Below are 23,701 nucleotides of genomic sequence, written 5' to 3' on the forward strand. Positions count from 1 at the left end.
CCTTACCATTCTGCTTACGCTTCGATCTGTCTTCTCTTTAATGGCATTTCTCAGTTCGTCCATCTCCTTCCTCATTTCTCAAAGGAGATCTGAATTCTGCTCATCCGGAGTAGTTAACCTTTAATGGATACTCCTCCTATGGCTATCCTTTTCTCCCTCCATGTTATCTCTGGACCAGTTCTCTTCCTGTTGAGCCTGTTGGACCTGTTGAAGCCGTAACTTCATTTCTTGATTTTGCTTGGTGAGTTCTTCAATGGTGGCCGCAAAAGCTTGAACTTGCTGGGCCAAGGCTGCGGAATTTGGATTGGGTTCATCTGAATGTAGAGGTTTGATGGAAACTACGTTCTCAAATATGAATCTGAAAATGTCATTCCCACAGACGGCGCCAAACTGATGAAGTGCAAATTCATCAGTCAGAGACAGCAGATGGAACAGACCTTTAGCCCGGGTGATAGTGTCCTCAAAGTGGTCACCGGTGTGGTGTCTGCCACAAAGTCTCCGATGCCAAAGTCAATAAGAAGAATAATACAATATCACAGAGGGAGAAATATATCTGAAGAAAAATATTCAAGTACCTTTTGTTGGTGATGTGGGAGCCTTATATATAGGTTCCCTTGGATTCTGACCGTTGTGGTTAATAATGGGATGTTAATGCCCTTCTTAGTAACGCCTCCTGCTTAATATGGGGGTCTTAATGTGCTTTCAACGGTCTGCATGGCTGTTGTTGTAACCGTCTGAGGTGTTATTGGTGGCATTGAATGGGCCTGATTCCTTCTTCGTCAGTGACGGAGGCATTTCTTTCAGTTCGTCCATGGGGGTGATTTCATCTGTAACATTATGTTCATCTGTAGTTGATTTCGTCAGTCCCATCATGAAGCTAACACAGAATCAACAAGTGATATTTTTACTGCAAGTCCCTGATGGCTTCTAAAGCATTAGGTTATAGTTCACAAATAAGTGGTGGACAATCTCATTCCATAAATTTGAGATTAAATGAATCAACTAACTATACAATGCATGCTTTGGCTGTATATGGCAAGAGAGGAAAACTAAGATTACCAGTATCAATAAGCCAACTACCAATAATCCCCGCATGAGCACACCCCCTCCTTGAAGTGGTGAAACCGATTGGAATCTCGGACAGTGATATCCCTCTTTTTAATGGCTGACACCAACTTAATGAATGTGTGGCAGTCACCACAAACCCTAAGATTTTTTGAATCCTAATTGGAGCTCCCTTAGATGTTGCAATAAGGCCAAATGCAATTGCCAACTTCTCACTATGTGTGTACAAAATTCCTAGCTTAACTTCCTCGTCAACATCATGCAACACAAAATTTGTATCGGGGTCATAACCAGCCAACTCCAACTTCTTCCTCAAACTTTTCAGCATGCCATAGATCTCCTTTGACCAAGCATGAGTCTTATCACCAACAATGAATTGATAAATTTTTTCATCCACATCAATCCGAGTCCAACAAGGAAACTTTTTTTAATCTCCTTTGCATCATCAGATCCCTGATCTTTGCCACATCTTTCCACTTACCTGCTTTTGAATGAATTTTTGAAAGCAATACATAGTGCCCTGGGTTCTGAGGCTGGAGCTCAAGAAGTGATTTTGCAACCTTTTTCAGCCAGGTCTATACGCCCATGGATTCTACATGCCCCTAGCAAAGCACCCAAAGCCCTTCATGTCACGCCCCAAACCCGATACCCGGATTTGTGACCATGACCGGCATGCTAATATCAAGTTTAAACCTGATATTAACAAGAACCAACTTAACTTTTACAAAACTTTTCCAAAAGCTTCTCTTTTTATTTTCAGAACAATTTTGTTGTTTCTTTACTTCTTGATATCACTTTTCACTTGAAAGTCAGAGCATCTATACTGTACTCAAAATATAACTTAAACCACCAATCATTTAATTTCCACACTTTTACATAATACATAGCTTGATACTTTAAGGTATACACAACTTTCATTTGATCCTAAGATACACAATAACTATAAAGCTAAACGTCAGAATGCTAATTTAGGATCTATACATATCAAACTAAAACCAGCTCCTTTCAAAACTCGACTAAGGCTCCCTCTGCTCCAAAATAAAACCTGCTAACTGAAAGAGTGGAAGGGGTGAGCTACACAGCTCAGTAAAGGTAAGATATATGAGAATTTAATAAGGATGCATGTAAATCAAATCATTTCATTCTATGCATAATCAAATAGGAGAACAGCTTTCCATGCATAGTATTTTATACTATTCAGAATAATAACTTATACGCTTTTCATAGGAAAATAATTGTTCTCCCTTTTCTTATCAGCTTGATATTACCAAAACCTTTCGGATTAAACTTCTATCATTTTCTACAAAGTCACCACATACATTCTCATTACAAAATAATCATTTTAACGTAAATCAATTTTTCGGCAACTTTGTATTAAACTAGAAACATCTTGATCCAATAAGAAAACCTTTCTTTATAAACCTCTTCTCATAGAATACTATAACTTTCATGATCAGAAAACTTAACGTTTCATAAAAACAGATATCTGATACTTTTAAACATAAACTTGTACTTTTATCAGAAACTTTACTTTTATAGCGTAACAGAACTTCAGAAACTTTTATCTTTAATGAACAGCTTTTCTTTTCATTAGAAACTTCTTCTTGCCATGAGAGCTTTCACTTTTCACAATGCATTTAAACAAAATAATTCTCTCATGATTAATAACATAACATAGCTGTTCATAACATATTGGTTAGTCCATGTCTGATAAGCTGTACAGAGAAGGCCTCATCACATTTGGAAAACCTCATGTGCATGATATTGTCCCCTTTGAGAGGCCTGATGGCACATCTCCTCCAGGTTTCGTTCCTCCCCGCCGTCCGTACACATTGGGGAGAAGGCCTTAGTCAGATTAGAGTTACGGGCAACCCCATTTCCTCTACTTTAAATGGCCTAGAGTTACGGGCAGCCGCATTTCCTCTACTTTAAATGGCCAAACAGATAACATATTTCCATGGAAAGCCAATAATTAACCCCTACTGGCTGAGTTCAAATTATCAGAGGACATAACCCGAAAACATTTCATACTTTACATCATATTGAAATTTCTTCTTTTGCATAACATTTCATAATCATAGCACTTCCATTCTTTTCATTAACATCATGTTCGTGAAATCAATAATAGCATCAATATGCTTAAATCATATACATAAGTTTTTCGAAAGCTCACGAACATATCATTGTCAGAATAATGATTACATGCCATATCTCTAATCAAAAACATTTTAATGCATAACATACTTTAAAATAACCTCATGACTTACCAAATGCTCATATAACTTATCCCTTACCTGAAAGCAGAGGAACCGAGAGCCTAAAGTCGAAGGAGCTCAGATTTGGATACTGATAACACCTAAACCATAATTCAAAACTTATTACTATCCATAATTCCTTATCATAAACTTCACATTCATCTCAAAGCCTATCTCTTAGAATCAAGGAAGTCCTAATCCCACCTCAACGAGGTTCCCACAAACAAAATACATTCATTAACAACAAGTACAAAATCCTAGAGAAACCAACATTCTTATATTAATCCCATATCTCTAAAAGAGCCAACTTTGTTTCAAAAGGTGCTTTAAGGTCAGGGCAATAATGTATGCATAAATATAAAATCTTTTAAGCATGATCATGTAACTATATACATTCATATGATAGCATACAACACGTCAGGCAAAACAGCTTCATACATACAACCGTCTCATGGTTTAGAACCCCTTCCTTTGAGTAATAAGCCTCAAAAAAAGTTATAAAAAATTAATCTATGATCGAGACATACTAAAAGACAAGCATATTAAATTATAGCTCAAAACATTCACCCTAACTTGATAATTAAATCCACAAATTTAGACATGTCCCTTACTACTCACTGTTCTGTTCCAGCAGCATAGGCTCCATTTGTAAAATACAAACGGGCTGCTCAAACACATCCAATTGTCATGAAAATTTACAGAACTACTCTCCTGTATGTTCAGTATATACTATAAAAATTTTGGAGTCAAAACATAAACCCATGATTTATTAAAAATCACGCAAGACAGCATACTCAAATCTGTCCTGTCAGAAATTCATGCAACTTATAAATTAAACCATTATTTTTATGTTAATCAAAATTCTGTGAGACCACTTCCATAACAACCATAATTGTCTTAGGTTTCATAGGAATTATCCCAAGCATTCAAATTCACTATATACAATTTAATACATAATTTTCTTGTAGTAAACATCAAATCTGTCACAGAGACAGCTTCAGTACATAATCTTACAAAATCATCAACAAATAGCAATAGGTCTTAATTTAATTTGGGTATTTTTATACCTTAGTATACATATTAAAATACCCTAATAAGCATTCAACTGATCAAAATATCATCAAACCTTCAATCACTAAAACAGAATCATAATTCAGCCTATAAAATCAGGATAGAAGATAAAGAAATAGAAATAAACAAATGAAGGTTTGATTACTTACCCACAAACTCGGAAGCTGAAATTTTAGTGTTAACCCTTTAATTTATTCTTTAGAGAGGAATATATTGTGTTGGTGAGAAAGGGAGGGCTGCCGTGTAGAAGCAACAGAAGAAGAGAGAAAGAAGAACAAAGAAAGAGGAAAAGGAGTAGAGAGAGAGGGGCTGGACTTCTGATCTGATGCAGCCAAGAAAAAGAAAGAAAAGTGTGATGACTTTTGGGGCAGAAAAAATCAGATAAGAGAAGTGGAAATTGGGGTGGATACGTGTATGGCTAGAAAAATCCCACCCACTTTTTATCTTTCTTGCATTCACACAACTTTCTTGCATTCACACTCATATATATATATATATATATATAATCTTTGCATTCACACTTACTTTTCTACCAAAATAATATCACTTTGCATATATATATATATATGTAAGGACGCGATTCATGACGGACCGTAACAGTGTCGGGTTCGCACGTGAAAAGGCCCCTAACAATATCATTTGTAGAGCGTGGATTTGAAAGGCTAGGCCCTGGTTGACAGGCGGTGGGTTTTCGCGGTGTTCGTGCGAGCTTAAGTTTCCCTACACCCCTGGAGTCTTTCTCCTGGAGGTGGGCTGGGAGGCTCTGGTTTCTGGCCATTTTTCCCAACCCCCCTTTTAGGTTACTTCTTTTTCCTTTTATATTCGCCTGCGTTCATTGTCCTTCGTCCACGTATAGGGTCAATCTTTCCAAAATTGATACTTGTCCCATCAGTCTATCCCCCAAAGTCGTTGGGGATGGTTGTAAAAGCCAAAGAATGCGGCTCTGTCAGGTTCAGAGCATTAAATGGCAATAATAGCAGCTTTCCCTGGATATTTTAGATCTTTTGTCCTGGTTTCGGTCCTATACCGTTTCTGCCCTCCTTTCAGGGGGGGAACTTTGGGTCTGCCGAGGACTGAGCCGTCCTCGGCGATGTCCATAGGCTATTTGGTCGAGTTTTTGGGCCATAGCCCTCCTCGGCTTGGGCCTTCGGATTTTCCCCAGGTAGATGGGCCCGGCCCGTAAATCGTTTGGGCCCCACAATAGCCCCTCAAAACCCGGCTGTCCAACCTCTTGGTTGGAAAGGGGGGTTTTGGTAATGCCAAACCTCTCCTGTGGCCCAATCTATTCGGCCTATTAAACATGCTGGCGGTTCCTCATATGCCCAAGAGATTCACCGGTCTACGAGATAGTTTTTAATTTCGCGCTTGAGGCGTTCTTATCGCTTGGGATATCCAAAACGCGCTTTGAATAATCACTATTTACGAGACTACTTTAATTCGACGGTTTATTTTGATGGGATGGAGAAGCGGAACCGGCGTGTTTGGGTTTGCTGATTCCTTTGGAGATCTGAACCTATTAAATGCCCTCCGCTCCGCCCTCTGTATAAGTAGGACAGGAGGAGGTGATTGTTTTTACCAAAAATCCATTTTCATCCTCCTGCGACTCTGGAATACTTAGCCTCCCTTAAGATTCGGTTTACTCGCTAGTTTATACACTTAATCGTAAAATACTTTACCATAACAACAAGGGATGCAAAAGCCCCACCCCTCCCAAAAACGCCACGTTCCGATAAAACTTATCATGGCTCGATCGGGACAAGGATGGCGAAGACTCAAAATCAACCTCATCCTTCTTTCAGTCAAAATCCGAAGCAGGGACTCGTCACGTCAAACTTTCGACGTGACTGAGTCGAGAACACCCAAGATCGTTACCATCCGGCTCCTCACAAGCGTACCTAATATGGCACCGGCGTGTTAGGAGTCAGGGTGGAGGCAGGGGCTAAGTGCTTCTGCTTCTCCCTCTTTTGCTCCTTGGTGCCCTCCCCCTCCCTCTTCTTATTGTCTTCCTAGCACCAGTTCCGCCCTGGTGCTGTTTCTTTTCTATCTTTTGTTCCTCTTTTTGTCTCTTCATCTCTCTCTCTTCTTCTCCTCCTTCTTTACTCATGTCCTCCATTTTCTTTATTCATCCCCTTCATCTTCGTCATTGATTTCTTCCTTACTATTTCCTTCTTCTTCATTCATTTTCTTTTTTAAAGTGAGTTCCTCTCTCAGTATGAGCAGCAATAAGGCGGAGATTGGAGAAACTTTGAAGACGAGTTTAAAAGACGCTTGACAGTTTACTTTTCTGTACTACAGATGTAATGGTTGCTTAGGCAGTTCACATTTTGTATAGGCTCGTTTGAGCCCCTTTTTGTATGTTGTAGCAATTTTTCATATTAATAAAGATTGTTATCTACCTTATTTCGCATATTATGTCTTTACGTTTTCATAAATTTGCAAGCACTGCTCGGCACAATGATATAGCATCTAAATCAATGACGACTGAAACCAAAAGACTTGATAAAAAAAAAAGACGTCGCCATAACTTTAATAGAAATGCTTGGCCTAACAGGCCGATCAATGAAGAGTAATACTTACCCAATGTCAGCCGAGGTGAAAAACGAAGGCTTGATGTCATGTAAGGAATAACTATTTGAAGATATAGCACCCACCAAATGAGTGGCCTTCTTATATGACTAAGCGCTGGGGCGTTCCACTCCCTTCCTTACACCTTTATTGGCCTTAACATTTTATGGCGTTTAAGCCGTGGATGAAGCGACCTGGCATTTTTACCAAGTAACCTTTCTTATGGGATTCAAACCTTTTCTTATCCAGGTATTTGGTTTTCCCATAGGCTTGAGTCCGAGGACCATACAAGGCCTTGGTTCTGTCCAATAACTTGTAATTTTTATAATTTTTCGTGCTTGGCTTCCCCATAGGCTTGAGTCCGAGGACCATACAAGGCCTTGGTTCTGCCCAAAAACTTGTAATTTTTATAATAGGCTTGAGTCCGAGGACCATACAAGGCCTTGGTTCTGCCCAAAAACTTGTAATTTTTATAATTTTTCGTACTTGGTTTCCCCATAGGCTTGAGTCCGAGGACCATACAAGGCCTTGGTTCTGTCCCTGGGCCCATATGCCGAACGGGCCTGGGCCGCGAATTTACTGGGCCCACAAATTAAGAGGTGTTTCCATAACTTCTGATCACACGGTACCTTTTGGCGTCCCAGTGTTCGAGGTGCACCTTCTCGAGACTCCTTTAACCTCAGGGTTGCAGACGACGTTGGAAGTCGAGCCAGAGACGTTTTGTCTGTAGCGTTCCTTGGGACGCTGCGCGAATTAAATGCCACCACCTTATCTTTTAACATAAATAGGAGAGAAAGTTGCTCTATCCACACACAAATCCTTCAGATTCCTCCCTTAGTTCATCATGCTTGAGGCAGGGCTTGGGAAAAAGGAGCTCCCTCCGCCACAAAGGCGTCATGTCCCTCCGAGACTCAGAGTAGGGAGGTACGGGCCAAGGAGGTGCAAGTTCAAGGGAGCATTCCATTTCGTCATAGGGGAGAGGGTCTTTTTCCCTCTTTTAGTCAAAATCCGAAGCAGGTTCTGGTCATGCCAGTTTTTCGGTATGTCCAGAGAAAGAATTTCCACCATCAGCACTGTCTGCCTTGTAACAGGCAAATTCCTGCGGGGGCTTCCCAACTTCCGGCTCCCTGCGCCTTTTCTGTAGATGGTGTTAGCCTGAGGTCAGGTTCTTTGGCTGCCTGAGTTATGGGCATGCAGAAGTGTCGAGGAATAGTTTCCTTAGACAACGACTTGGCGCAGTAGCCAACCTCTCGTCTGAGCTGTCCCCACGGCTTTCTCTCCACTCGCCTGTATTTCCCTTTACTTATGTAGTCAGCTTTAGTGTAAGCTTGTTTCAGCCTTTCATTGTACACTGTACTGTTCCTTTGTCTTAATAGAACATGAGTCCATTTCTCTATACATATCTTTCTTCTCCGTAACAACTACTGTATGCATGAATATTAAATGCAAGCTTGCTCTTAAGGATATTCCGAGCAGAAAAAATGCTTTAATACAGGTTCTTACTAATTCAAACTCACAAATATTATCAACTATAACAATGATAACTCTCAATAAATTAAATTCTTGGGACTAACCGGGATAAGCGCTGAGTACTACGCGACGCATGCTAGACCAATGTCCGAGAACGATAATCTCTAAATAATTCGTCTGAAAGGGTAGCTAAGTAGCGAGGGACTTTGATTGTGTTTTTGGGTAATGAATTGCGTCGTACCGGATCAACCCCTTTGACACTAGGGACTTGAGGGCAGATTGTGGAATCTATGCATTCAAGGTACTAACCCATTTGTGAACTAGGAGTCCTCTTCGGATGGATTTTGAGGTTTACGTGCCATAGTTGGTTCCACATCCAGGTAGTTGGTTTTCCCATAGGCTTGAGTCCGAGGACTATGCAATGCCTTGGTTCTGTCCAAAACCTAGTTTTCATTACATCCAGGTAGTTGGTTTCCCCTGAGGCTTGGGTCCGAGGACCATGCAATGCCTTAGTTCTGTCCAAAACCTAGTTTTCCGCATCCAGGTAGTTGGTTTCCCCTGAGGCTTGGGTCCGAGGACCATGCAATGCCTTGGTTCTGTCCAAAACCTAGTTTTCCCCATCCAGGTAGTTGGTTTCCCCTGAGGCTTGGGTCCAAGGACCATGCAATGCCTTGGTTCTGTCCAAAACCTAGTTTTCCACATCCAGGTAGTTGGTTTCCCCTGAGGCTTGGGTCCGAGGACCATATGCAATGCCTTCTTCCAAAACCTAAGTTTTTTTCCGCATCCAGGTAAGTTTTGGTTTCCTGAGGCTTGGGGTCCGAGGACCAGATGAATGCCTTAGTTTCTGTACAAAACCTAGTTTTTCCACATCCAGGTAGTTGGTTTCCCCTGAGGCTTTGGGTCCGTGGACCATGCAATGCCTTGTCTGTCCAAACCTAGTTTTCCACTCCAGGTAGTTTTGGTTTCCCACTGAGGCTTGGGTCCGAGGACCATGCAATGCCTTGATTCTGTCCAAACCTAGTTTTCACATCCAGGTAAGTGGTTTCCCCTGAGGCTTGGGCCGTGGACCATGCAATGCTGGTCTGTCGCAAAACCTAGTTTTCACACAGGTAGTTTGGTTTCCCCTGCAGGGCTTGGGTTCCGAGATCCATACAATGCCCTGGTTCTGTCCAAAACCTAGTTTTCCATCATCTAGGTAGTTGGTTTCCCCATAGGCTTGTGTCCGAGGACTTTGCAATGCCCTGGTTCTGTCCAAAAACCTAGTTTTCATTACATCCAGGTAGTTGGTTTCCCCTGAGGCTTGGGTCCGAGGACCATGCAATGCCTTGGTTCTGTCCAAAACCTAGTTTTCCACATCCAGGTAGTTGGTTTCCCCAGAGGCTTGAGTCCGGTGGACCATGCAATGCCTTGGTTCTGTCCAAAAACCTAGTTTTCATTACATCCAGGTAGTTGGTTTCCCCTGAGGCTTTGGGTCCGTGGACCAATGCAAATGCTTGGTTCTGTCCAAAACCTAGTTTTCCACATCCAGGTAGTTGGTTTCCCCTGAGGCTTGGGTCCGAGGACCATGCAATGCCTTGGTTCTGTCCAAAACCTAGTTTTCTCTTTGTGTGGGATCTTGGCTTTAGGGGAGTTAGCTCCTCAGCCAAGCCCCTAGAGTTTATCCATACGGTTAACGCTACCAAGTGCCTAGTTTGCTCTTTACAGGGGACCTTGGCTTTAAGGGAGTTAGCTCCTCAACCCAGCCCCTAGTCAAGAAACGGAGTCCCTAACAGAACTTTATACTAGAACTCTATAACCAACGGTTAGATATAACGAAGAAACTCTATCGACCCACTTCCTATACCAACACACAAGCCTTCCCACAGACGGCGCCAATTGTAAGGACGCGATTCGTGACGGACCGTAACAGTGTCGGGTTCGCACGTGAAAAGGCCCCTAACAATATCATTTGTAGAGCGTGGGTTTGAAAGGCTAGGCCCTGGTTGACAGGCGGTGGGTTTTCGCGGTGTTCGTGCGAGCTTAAGTTTCCCTACACCCCTGGAGTCTTTCTCCTGGAGGTGGGCTGGGAGGCTCTGGTTTCTGGCCATTTTTCCCAACCCCCCTTTTAGGTTACTTCTTTTTCCTTTTATATTCGCCTGCGTTCATTGTCCTTCGTCCACGTATAGGGTCAATCTTTCCAAAATTGATACTTGTCCCATCAGCCTATCCCCCAAAGTCGTTGGGGATGGTTGTAAAAGCCAAAGAATGCGGCTCTGTCAGGTTCAAAGCATTAAATGGCAATAATAGCAGCTTTCCCTGGATATTTTAGATCTTTTGTCCTGGTTTCGGTCCTATACCGTTTCTGCCCTCCTTTCAGGGGGGGAACTTTGGGTCTGCCGAGGACTGAGCCGTCCTCGGCGATGTCCATAGGCTATTTGGTCGAGTTTTTGGGCCATAGCCCTCCTCGGCTTGGGCCTTCGGATTTTCCCCAGGTAGATGGGCCCGGCCCGTAAATCGTTTGGGCCCCACAATATATATATATATCTCACAACTTAACCACCTAATATAGTTTTGTACATGCTCAATATATTTTTATAATACAAATAGTCATTTCAATTATTTATAATCTTTACAAATTCTTATTCAATGACATTATAAAATAATGTGTTCATTAAATACTTTGTAAGTAAGTGGCTTAAAATATTAATCATACTTAACCACTTAAACATATAGTTTAATTATAAAAATTGGATCGGGGTGTTACACTTCATGTTTCTTAACTGTCATATTTTCAATCAGTTTCAGGGCCTCATCAACTCTCCCAGCACGGCCCAAGAGATCAACCATACAAGTATAATGTTTCACATCCGGTCTCACAGCATAATCCTCTATCATCAACGAGAATAATTGAAGACCCTCTTCAACCAAACCTGCATGACTACAAGCATATAATAGTGAAACAAAAGTGATCCTATTTGAAAATATCCCACTGCCCAACATCATAGGAAATAAAGAGCTTTCCATGGGCACTCCATGAAATAACATTCTTTTCTTGCATTCTATCAAAGATTTCCTTGCAGAATCAAAATTCCCACACTTAGCATACATATCAACCAGTGCCCAAGATGACATCCAAGGAAAACTTATTCCTACATATATAGTCATGAATAACTCTAGCCTCATGAATAGCCCCTAATTTTGCACAAGCATGAACAACAGTCACCACAGCAACTTTATCTAGTACTAGCCTTTGAGCACGCACTCACGTGCATGCTCAGAGGCTCTTTTATTATAATTTAGGATTACTACATTTTCCAATCACAAAAAAAACCTAGGGGTGTGATGAGTGTCATGTGTGGAGAAATAATTTTTCATCACAGTAATTTTTCATCACAAAAAAATCTAGGGGTGTGATTGGAAAATTATTTCCCCACACATGACACTCATCACAACCCTAGAGTTTTTTTTGTAATTGGAAAATGTAGTAATCCCAAATTATAATAAATGCTCTAAATTAACTCTTACCCAAAAAATAGATGAGTCTCTAAGCACGCACTTGAGCGCGTGCTCAGAGGTTATAGATAAAGCTTAATTGGTTTTTTAGGCAATGGGTTATTGAATTCTGATGGCAAATTTGTGTTTTTGGTTATGTTGGTACTAAACATAGGCTCATGTGTATTTCACGTTTTCCTCTTCTTCTTTTTTCTTTTTTTATTTAAATCTCTTCCATATTTTGGAAAAAAAAGACTCCTACAATAAAACTACTACTATAATTTCTCTATCCATATCCTTATATTTAGGCACTAACATATCTGATTTTGAAAGAAAATAAAATGCTAAATTTTAGGGAAATTTAAAAGATTAAGGTGAGGAATTGGTGTGACCCTATCCTTATTTATTTAAAAGTTTATCAAAAAAAGGAAAACTACATGTTTAAAAATATCCCATGTTCTATCTATGTACTATTTTAAAAAAATCCCACTTTCTATCCCACGTTAAACATCTCAAGTTTTCCTTCTTCTTCTTCTTTTTTTTTTTTTTACCTTTTTGGTGTTGTTGATGTTGTTGTTTTTTTTCAAATTTTATGTATGACGGTTATCATTTTTTGTCTATTCCTAAAATGTAGTTTTTTTAATCCTAAAATTTAGTCATTTACTATACATCCATAACATAAGTAAATAAAAGCTTAAATTGAAAATTTTATGGCAAGAGATACACGTTAATTGTATAAAAGAAATATTGTTTCTATTACAAAAGAAATTTTTTTACAACAATTTCTTAGATAGCAACCACTTTATGTGAGGTTTAATACATATAATAATTCTTGTAAAGTCTCTCACCCAAACTTATCTAATATTCCATTCCAATGACTCCTCAATACAATCCAAAAAATTTGTGCGTACGTGAACCTGAGAGAGACAAAAGAATTAGGGTTAAAGCAAGTATTTTTTTTTTTTTAATTTAATTAACAAACCAACGTTAGCGTGCATGTTATTAAAGATAATAGCTTAAGTTTGTTAGAGTTTGTGTTTGTTTTAAATTTTGATGAGATCATTTTTCCTGAAAATCCTATTAAAATTATTCGAAATAAAGATACATACCTAACTCCCATCGGCGGCGCCATGTATAGTTCAGGGGGTTCAAATGAACCCCCTGAGCTAGCAAATTTTTTAAAAAAATATATATAATATATTTTGTTTTTTTATTTGACCCTCTTAAATAAAAATTTGAACACTCTGACCCTAAATTTTTTTAGAACCTACTTGAAATAAGTTTAATTATGATCATCTTAACAAAATTTTGATCCTTTTAAATACAAAAAAAATGCCTAACAACAATCTAATTTTATCTAAAATCTGGAAAAAATAGTAAGCCCAACAACAAAGTAAAAATTTTTTTTTTCATCTAAAATCATTTTAAAAAGCCCATTTAGATCTTAATAATTTTGAAATAAAGTAATGGAAAATTCATAGTTTACATTCTACTATCATTCTAAACAAATATGTATAATATTGTATAGTTTTTGCAAATGTATGTAGTATAATTATTTATAATATAAATCTAACATTGATAGTACAATGTAAACATATAATCGTCATAAACTAATAAATAAAAGTATTTTAAGTAGTAATAATTAAAATTCACTTAACAACAACAATTAACATGTGGGCTGTGAGAAAAGTACGAAACTTCATCAAAAAAGAAAATAAGTATGAAATATTGGTGAATTGATCAAATTGTGTATTCTCACCTTTTAATAGAAAACTGAAAAGTGAAAATACTTGGGACCATCACAACACATATTAATATAGAAAAACTTAATAAAAGAGGTAAAAAAAGGTTAAATGCAAAGTTAGAGCGCCACTTGACAAGACCATATACACTCCCGCATGAGGTCTTTGCTTTTATATATATATATATATATATATATATATTGATTGATTTGAAACAGCGTCATTTCTGAATGATGTGTCAGTTTGGCTAGATTATATTGCAATTTACAACTTTAAGTTTGGGTAATTTTGATTTTCCCCTCTAACATTGCATTGCACACATGAGCTTACCGTTAAATAGAATGCCACATTAGCTCAAAGTGATGTTGTTGTGAATAAATCAATTGAATCTTGAAATTATGGTTTATTGAGTCACCATCATATTTAAGTTTAATTAAATCTTTCACAGTATTTCCATCAATCTATGATTTTTTATGTTTATATCTCTCTATGATTTTCCATATTTCTCTCAATCAATTCAATCTTCTTTGCTTTTGGGTGTTTTTTTTTTATATAATATATATAAATCTATGAATATAAGGTTCTTTTGATTAATAATTCAGAAGGCCGTTTTGATTGAGTGGAATCAGTTTATGCAATAGAAAAGTAGCTGCCTTGATCGGGAAACGATGCACTATGAATAATTAAAAAAATCCTCGAGATGCACAGGCGTGCAATATTTATTTATTTGACAGTGATAGGGTCATGACTTGAAGTTTCTTAGAGTTAACCCATGATTGGGGCTAGGTGAATTTGGTCCCCTTCTTTGCAATTGCATGGGTGGCTCCCCTTCTTTGCAAGTCGCCATTAAGGAATTGTCTTCACTGAAATATCAAAGGGCCATGACTTCTCTGAAGCTTTTTTGCATAGACTCACAAAAGTCAATACGGCCATCAGTCTATTCTTAATCCTAAGTGAATTCTATTCTTGAATGAACATAACACTATATAAGTAATCAAGAGACTATTACAAAGTCCTAGTCAAAGTAAGATGGATGGTGGTGGTAATGAGTTTAATACTTTCACAGGTTGCCCCTGTAACTTATAGTCAAACATTAGCTTTAGTTTGTTTATTATTTATGAAATTTTGTTTATTTTAGTTTTTGAAGGACTTCTTTAGATTATGTGATTTTTTAATTTGGCCAGACTAAATAAAAAGTTACACACTTAAGTTGATTTGTCAATTTGGTTAGACTAAATTGTAAATTACACTCTTAAATTTGAAAATTTTGAATTTTATCATCTAAAGTTTCAAAATTTTGGATTTGCACCCCTAACATTGCATAGTATTTGGAATAAGACCCCTCTGCCTCTATTCATGAATGAGGCAACCATTAAATGTCACATTATCAAAGAAAGATATGGTTTTGAATAAATCAATTAAATCTTGGAATTGTAGTTATGGAGTCACCATCATATTTAACTTCAATCAAATCTTGATTAGTATATCCAACAACCTTGATTATATAATTTTTGACATTCTTAATCAATTCAGTATTCTTTGCTTTTGACCAATCAGCCCCAAACTTGGGTTAGCCACTGTTTAATTTCGATAGGAAAAAAACCAATGTATTCCACACGTAATTTCCAATAACCACAAAAATGCAGGAATGGAGGCAAGCAAGCATGAATCCAGACTTTGTACAGTAAATAGACTAATGACCGTATTGACTGGAGTCAGTCAATGCAATAAGGGACCCCTACAATGGAAAATTAGCTTGCTTTGATCGGGAGATGATGACACAATGAAAAAAAAATCCAAAATTTTCCAGAGAGCAATATTTCTTTGAGAGTAACAGGATCTTGACTTGAAGTTTATAAGAGCAAAGTAGCTAACCCATGATTGGGGCTAGGAGAGTTTGGTCCACATTGCATTTGCAGCTAATGCTTTTGCTATATGAGAGCACCAATAATGCTACTCGATCACCTATCAGATTTTTATTACTCAACCGAATTTTAATTTTCAACTATATATCCTCTAATATATAAGGATAAAACTAAAAAGTTTATACCTATGGATTTTGACCCATTTTTATTTTCTAATCGACTCAATCTTGTGGTAATTATCCAATGTGGGTTTTCTAACACTTAACTAACCATATTACTTCCACGTGAATTTTCCAACAAAATGTGCTAGATGCCGCTGCATTAGGAGGAAAATCCAACAAAGAAAAAAAATCCAGGATGCTTTTACACTGAACTAATCTTCTTCAGCTTTTTATTACTCATAGCTTATTATCCTACTCCTTGCAACTTCCATTGTTATTGTATCCTTGGTTCCAATGTGACAAAATTAAATTTTATCATCCACTCTTTCTTGTGGTAATTATCCAATGTGAGTTTTTTAAGAGTTAACAAACAGAATTACTCACACGTCCCTTTCAAAAAAAAAAAAGAATTACTCCCACACGAATATTCCAGCAAAATGTGCTAGATGCTGCTGTTGAAATAGTCATCCAACTTCAGTGCCATGTGACAATGTTTCACCTCAGTTGCATTAGGAGGAAAGAAAAAACAAAAAAACAAAAATTCAAAGATGCATTTACACTGGACAAATCTTCTACAGTTTTTAACTCGTAGCTTGATTTATAATATCCTTAATCCTTGCAGACTTCCATTGTTTATTGTGGCCTTGGTTCCCTTTGAAGCATTATTTCTAATTTACGGTTGACTAGTATCAGTTTCATATGGCAGGAACCAACTTTAGCCGTGGTGGCTCCAGGATAGTTTTCTAGGAGAGTCAGCAATGACAGAACTAGAAATTTGTCATGGAGGCAAGTAAAAAATAAAATGATAATTTTTTTTTCCTGTATATACAATTTTCGTATTATATACAATAATCTAAAATACAATATAATTATATTGTACAATATTAATAGTCTAAAAAATTTATTAATAGTTTAAAGATCGGTAAGATAACAACCATTAAATTCATAAACAAATATAATTAAATAATTAATACTACATTTTTTTTTCAAATTAATAATAACTTATTATATTTATATGTAATATCAATTAAATAAAAATATATGATAAAGAATAATAATAACAAACCTAGGTGTAGGACTAGGAGTAAATGTGAAACTACAAAAAAATAATAGTAACTAATATAAGTTTTTTTCTTTTGAAGTGTATGGCTTTTTAATCATACACATGGTTGCTCTCTTAGAATTTAAGCAAGCACTAAAAGACTTCTTGGACTTGGAAATCTATAGAGCATATATCAAACTACTTGATCAAATGAAGAGAAACTAAGAAAATATAGAAGTGAAAGAGAGATAAGGAGAATGAGAAGAGAATCACATATGTAGATAGAGATTTGTTGATTGTAATGATAGTGTAATTTTTTGCTTATGAAGAAGAAAAGTGTAGGGAAAAATAGCTTCATTTCGCTATCAACAGCAAAGTAAGCCACAGTCCGACCTGGATATAAGATTTTTTTTTTTTTTAACAAATAAGCAAAAATTTGGAACATTTTTTTTTATAAAATTAAATACTATAAGTGTAGTGCTACTGGCACAATACTTTTACAAAAATTTTACAACAAAATCTAGATGGCAAGTTGTTAAAGATATGTAAAAAAATAATGTCAATTACGGGTCCAAATAAAAACTAGTAACAACTTGCCACATATGTGAAGATATTGTGAAAGTAGCATTAAGATGATCATATTAAAATTTATTTTAGTTGGGTTTAAATAAAATTTAGGGTTAGATGTTCAAATTTTTATTTTAGGGAGTCAAAACAAAATTTTAAAAAAATATTTATATATTAAAAAAAGGGACAGGCCTTTGAACCCCCTGGCTTGAACATGGAATATCTAATAATAATTAGTTAATTACAATGCTAAAATGGAGGCTTACTTGAATCGCCACCGAAGCATATAGTAATTGGACTTGTACAATTCCACAAAAAGTAATGTTACAGACACAAACTATTTTACAATATTTTTACAAACCGCTAATGTGGCAAATTTTTACTAGTTCTAATATGGGTCCATCACTAACATCACATTTTTACTTACAATAACTATTTGGAAAATACTAAAGTCATATCAGCAATTTGTAAAAATGTTGTAAAATAATTTGTATCTGTAGTATTACTTTTCCACAAATAAGGTTATTGCAGCTAGATCTGTGTCACTATCTAAATCACCAGCACTAGAATTAGAAGCAAAGGAAACCTTTAATGAAGTGTTAGAAATAAATCATGACCATTACATCATTTACTTATTCCACTAATCTAAGGACCTCATATAGGGAAAATTATTAAATATTCCGAGAATACCATAAATCTGTACTCCTCCTTTTACATAAATTGTAGGTCTCATTATAAATTTAATTAGTAGAACCCACAATTATGTGAGAGAAAGGAGTACGCATTTATAATATTCTGGGAGTACTCAATAATTACCCCATATATAGAGATACAAACTATTTTACAATATTTTTACAAACCGCTGATGTGGCAAATTCTTACTAGTTCTAATATGGGTCCATCACTAACATCACATTTTTACTTACAATAACTATTTGGAAAATACTAAAGTCATATCAGCAGTTTGTAAAAATGTTGTAAAATAATTTGTATCTGTAGTATTACTTTTCCACAAATAAGGTTATTGCAGCTAGATCTGTGTCACTATCTAAATCACCAGCTCTAGAACTAGAAGCAAAGGAAACCTTCAATGAAGTGTTGGAAATAAATCATGACCATTACATCATTTACTTATTCCACTAATCTAAGGACCTCATATAGGGAAAATTATTAAATATTCCGAGAATATCATAAATCTGTACTCCTCCTTTTACATAAATTGTGGGTCCCATTATAAATTTAATTAGTGGAACCCACAGTTATGTGAGAGAAAGGAGTACGCATTTATAATATTCTGGGAGTACTCAATAATTACCCCATTTATAGAACCTTTGATAAAGTGTAAGAAATAAATCGCGGCTGTTAAACCATTTGCCAATTACACTATTCAAATTCTTAAAAAAGGAAAAATAAAAAAAATTGCAAACTTCTCAGCAATTCCACTATCAATAATCTAACAAGGGTGCAATTGCATTATGAGTTTCTATTCAAAAAGAAATTTCCAAGATGATTTCGTGGAAATCACGCCAGTAGATTCATGTAAACTTCTGCACTTCAATAGGGAAGAAGAGAAAGTTGTACATAGAAGGATTGCATTAAACAATTTCTTCAAAAGAAAAGTCTTCTTTGAAAAACAATGAGACCGTTTGAAGGATTGTGATAAGAAAATTTCTAAAACACAAACTTTTCTCAAAATTATGGGTTGTGAGAAAAGTATGAAACTTCATCAAAAAAGAAAATAAGTATGAAATATTGGTGAATTTATCAAATTGTGTATTCTCACCTTTTAATAGAAAACTGAAAAGTAGAAATGCTTAGGACCATCACAACACGTATTAATATAAAAAAAAAACTTAATGAAAGAGGTAAAAAAAAGTTAAATGTAAAGTTAGAGCGCCACTTGACAAGACCTCACACACACTCTCGCATAAAGTCTCTACTTTTATATTTATATATATATATATATATATATATTGATTCCGTGAATTAACTCCTACCACAAGTCAATATTTTACCGTCCAAAATTTCGGATTAACTCCATCAAAAAGATAAACGGCCTAGATTAAAAGAAACCAGCATAACGAACGGTATATAAGCAAGCAACACTGTCAGCTTTTCCCTCCCAAATATTCAAGCTCTTCAAAACATCTTTCTCTCTTTGAGAATCACAGAGAATCCATGGCTCGTAGAGAAACAACAAGTTTCTTGGTTCTGATACTGGTTGCTCTTCCAGCTCTGGTATTCGCAATTCAAACTCTGAGAACTGAGCCTTCAAGGAAGGAGTACAAGGAAGGCGATTACATTCCTCTCTTCGCCAACACAGCTTATTCTGATCGAGGTCCATGGTAATTTCCTCATTTCTCTTTGAAATCTCATCTTTTCAACATTTTCTTACGATCTTCTATGTGAACTTGAGTACTTGTACTTGTACACTGTTTACAGGTCCCACAAATTCCACTTTTTATCAATTTTTTCATTAAAAATGGGTCCTACAGCACTATTCACACATTTAAAAATTATTTTGCTACAGTGTTTTCAGTTTTCAGTTTTCAATTTCAGCAAAATAAGTTCTATCCAAACAAACTCTAAGTTTCTATCTCTCTCGTGGGGCTAGGGTGAGGTCTACAATCACTCCTAACTACAATAATTATGACTCAATCCAACATTTTCTAACGAGGTGCCCCTATGGTCACACTGAGAGATGAATCACAATGGTCGCCCTCCTACCCCTTGTTTAAAAAAAAAAAAAAGTGAAGTTGTATACACTTGACTAAGTAATGGCAGTCAGATTGGTGATAAGTTGGGAACGAACAGCTTGATATTTGAGGATGTACAGCTTCTTCACAGATTTATGTGACATTTTTTCTTGTGGGTTGTTTTGACAATTTGTTTTTAAATACAAAGATGAATACTTGTACCAAAACATGTGTGACACAAACAATTGTCTTTTTCTAAGTCCACCAAAACTCTAGCATAACATGGTTAACTGATGGGCCATCCAATGGTTTCAAAAGACAGCAAACACAATATGTTTATAATGATTTATTAGTGTCCCTAGAGGAGCCATCCAAAGGTTTCTTTCAGCCTTAATAACTTTTTTTACTTTTAATAATGGAGTTCACTTATGAATTCCATTAAATTTCATTTTCATTTATACTTTTAATAGCTTTTTTTTTTTTCAATTACATAACAATTTCAAATTTCTTAACTTTTCATGGGCATTAATTTTTTGAAAGCCATATTATCATAACTAGTTCACTTATGAATTCCATTTGCAGAATTTGTGTTCTCTTTGTTTTGGTATATACAGGTCACCTATATGCCTGCAATAATGAGAGCATGTATATTTTGTTCATCGTGACATATGGTATCACGTCATGGTTTTCTGGGTACAAAGCTACTTCATTCCACTCTGGCTTCACAACACGAGGATGGGTAAGAGTAATAATCAACGTGTACAGTATCTCGTATTTCCTGTATTATAATTATGGCTTCAATCCTAGTTTTTAATATGTGGTTTATGATTTTTCTTGCAGATAGAATGTGTTATTCAAACTGGGGCCCTGTACCCTGTTCCAGTGATCTTATTAGTTCTTGCCATAGCAATAAGATCACTTCTTACCACTACAACCTTCTATTTTATCATTTCTTTTTTCGTTGCTATCAGACTCCTTACTTGGGGTGGTAAATTCGGGCAGACTTCCATAAATGAATCTAAAATAACTTGTTCCACCATACACTTTCAAAGTGAGATTCCAGATCAGGCTTGGTACACGAGGACACCTGCTCAAATGTTCCTTGGGGGTCTTCTACCTTTCAGCATAATCTACTCCATGATGGATGATATCTATGCAAGCTTGTACAGTTTGAAAGTCTGTGGTGCATTTAGTACTATGTTTACCGCCTTCATTTCTGTCATCGCACTAACTGTGTTGATGGGAATCATCTGTACATGCTATCAGCTTTACAAGCAAGATCACCAATGGTGGTGGAGGTAATTCTCTCACAACAATGTCATAGACACTATAAATTTCACAACTTATTCCCATTTGAGGTGCAAGAATATGATTAGCGCAACATGAATTTCACATAAGACTACTATTGACATTACTTTTATTATACACCAATCACAATCTACAACCTAGTAGTTGTGATAAAAGAAAAAATGTGAAATTTGTTGTGCATATAGACAAGGCCGGCTGAACCATATAAGCAATTGATGCAATTGCCTAAGGCCCCCAAATAGAAAAAGGCCCCCACTTGTAAATATATATATATATATATATATTTATCTATATATTTTAATTACAAAAAAAAAATATTTTAGATACTTTTATTGGTCAATAAAATTCATTAAAAAAGTCACATTATATCTTAAAATGCAGAATAGTGCACACAACTTGATAGGAAAAGATTGCACAGTGCACATAGCATTGTGCAGTCTTGTCCACAAGCCCCAACACATCACAAGGCTTAAACTAAGCTGGCCCCCACACGACCCCACACTAATTAATAAGTTATCACATTTTTTTTTAATGCAAACTCTTACTTTATCAATTATTATAAATTATCACACCAATTAATTATTTGATGTATATTATATCAACTCATTTGTATTATAGTGATACTAATTTATTGAACCATGTAATAAATTAATTTTTATTTGTACAAATTTAGACTTTAAAGTTAAAAAAAGAGTCCACTTAAAATTTTCACCTAAGGTCCCCAAAATTGTTGAGCCGGCCTGCATATAGACTTACTGAATCTCTTAACAAATTATAGGAACAACCATCATGATGGAGTCCACCTAATTTCAAGGGTACTTTCATTTATTAATTCTAGGGAATTAAAACTCTCACTGGAAAATTACCAGTCCTAAAATGATTTAGACTTGTGTGTTTTACCTAAAATGATTTCCATTAGTTGTTACTTAAGCATGCTGATGCAAATTTGTAAGTCATTCAAGTCTTATGCTGCATACGTTTACGTAGTAGTGAACTAAGTGAAGACCACAACTCTTATACCAGAGAAGTTTTATTCACTATAATAAAGAACCCATCTCCAATATGGCACCTCATTGCAACATCTGAAATACAGTTTTAAGCTCAAATCATATTTAAATTCAGTAAGAAGAAAGGTTGCAACATTTGAAAGTACAGTTTGAATCCAAAATTATGTCTATATTCATTCCGTTTTAAGCTCGAATCATGCTTTTCAAGATTTTGTTTCTAATTTGATGAAAAATCAAATCTTTTATTTTCATGAAGCAATATACTAATGTCTTCTCATCCAATATCTATCTATTGATCTTTCTAAGTCTATCTACAATGCAGATCTGTGCTTCGTGGGGGATCACTTGCGATTTTCATGTTTGCGTATGGTCTCTATTTCTATGCTAGAGCAAGTGCCAGAATTTCAATGAACCTGCTAGAGTTCCTGGGCTACAATGCCTGCATATTCTATACTGTCTTCTTGATACTTGGAACCATTGGCTTCTATGCTTCATCAATTGGTTTCCATTACATGCGCCGAGTCCTAAAGAGGAGAGAGACGAAAAAGCTCAATTCTTTCTCTCATGTTGACTCAAAGAGAGATAGCACATAATTTTGGTTATTTTCTTGATTGACAGGCTTGAGGAGGCCTTAGTAATTGTATTGCAATATTTTTCTCTTTTTGGTAGAAGAAGTCAACACCATGGATTCAAAATCCTTGACCTCACCCATACCTACACTGTTATTCATGGTCCAACTCCATTAATGATCACCTTATAGGTATCCTTGAAGTCCTAATTGCAAGGAAAACTGACACACCGCTCAGGAACTCCAACAATTGGGGTCGGCATATATATAATAATTAAGGTGATATGTTGTTGCTACATTAATCATAAATTGTCATATATAAAATCTAGAACTCTCTCTCTCTCTCTCTCTCTCTCTAAATAGAAGATCAGAGATTTTATTGAATCAGAAAAGAATGATACAAGCAACTGATCTTAATAAATAAGAGCTATCCTATATATACACGTCTCAAAATAACTTAGTCCCTAAAATCAGGAAATCACCTTTCAAAAAAAAAAAAAGGAAATCAGTTACTAACTATGTTAACTGTACAGTGTTTCATTATATACATGACAGCCTAATTATTACAAAAAAAGACACGTGTATCATAGTCTCCAAAAAAAAAGATAGTCTAATTATTACAAGCCACGTGTATCGTAGTCTCCAAAGCTATGTATAAAGACTTCGTGATAAGGTATTGCCTCAATAGTCTCTAGCACATCCCTGCAAGCCTATTGGTGCTCTGTATCTAATGCTTCTACTGCATCAGTTTTAACATCATATTAATAAATTGGGAAAAAAATTGGTAAATTTTTTTTTTCTCTAAAACTCTAACCTTACCATTTATTTTTATTTTTTAATTAGACAAA

General features: G+C 36.2%; 1 protein-coding gene and 1 pseudogene across 1 annotated transcript; one reads left to right on the forward strand and one right to left on the reverse strand.

Annotated features, from left to right (window-relative positions):
- Positions 1-1,076: 1,076 nt before the first annotated feature.
- Positions 1,077-19,618, reverse strand: LOC115952016 (annotated as a pseudogene).
- A 940-nt stretch (positions 19,619-20,558) lies between these two features.
- LOC115952337 (transmembrane 9 superfamily member 4-like) lies at positions 20,559-23,004 on the forward strand. The gene is made up of 3 exons (XM_031069496.1): positions 20,559-20,709; positions 20,811-21,268; positions 22,608-23,004. Exons 1-3 carry the CDS (start codon positions 20,614-20,616, stop codon positions 22,876-22,878), a joined length of 825 nt encoding a protein of 274 aa, XP_030925356.1. The 5' UTR covers positions 20,559-20,613; the 3' UTR covers positions 22,879-23,004.
- Positions 23,005-23,701: the final 697 nt, after the last annotated feature.

Source organism: Quercus lobata, chromosome 7 (genome assembly GCF_001633185.2).
Source record: "Quercus lobata isolate SW786 chromosome 7, ValleyOak3.0 Primary Assembly, whole genome shotgun sequence".
Lineage (NCBI taxonomy): Eukaryota > Viridiplantae > Streptophyta > Magnoliopsida > Fagales > Fagaceae > Quercus > Quercus lobata.

What these genes read in the sequence shown, in the direction of transcription:
- LOC115952337 (XM_031069496.1), top strand. Translation starts at nt 20,614, where the DNA reads ATGTATATTTTGTTCATCGTGACATATGGTATCACGTCATGGTTTTCT. An exon ending in GCTTCACAACACGAGGATGG is followed by an intron (nt 20,710 to 20,810) that starts GTAAGAGTAATA and finishes TTTTTCTTGCAG; the next exon opens with ATAGAATGTGTTATTCAAAC. An exon ending in GATCACCAATGGTGGTGGAG is followed by an intron (nt 21,269 to 22,607) that starts GTAATTCTCTCA and finishes TCTACAATGCAG; the next exon opens with ATCTGTGCTTCGTGGGGGAT.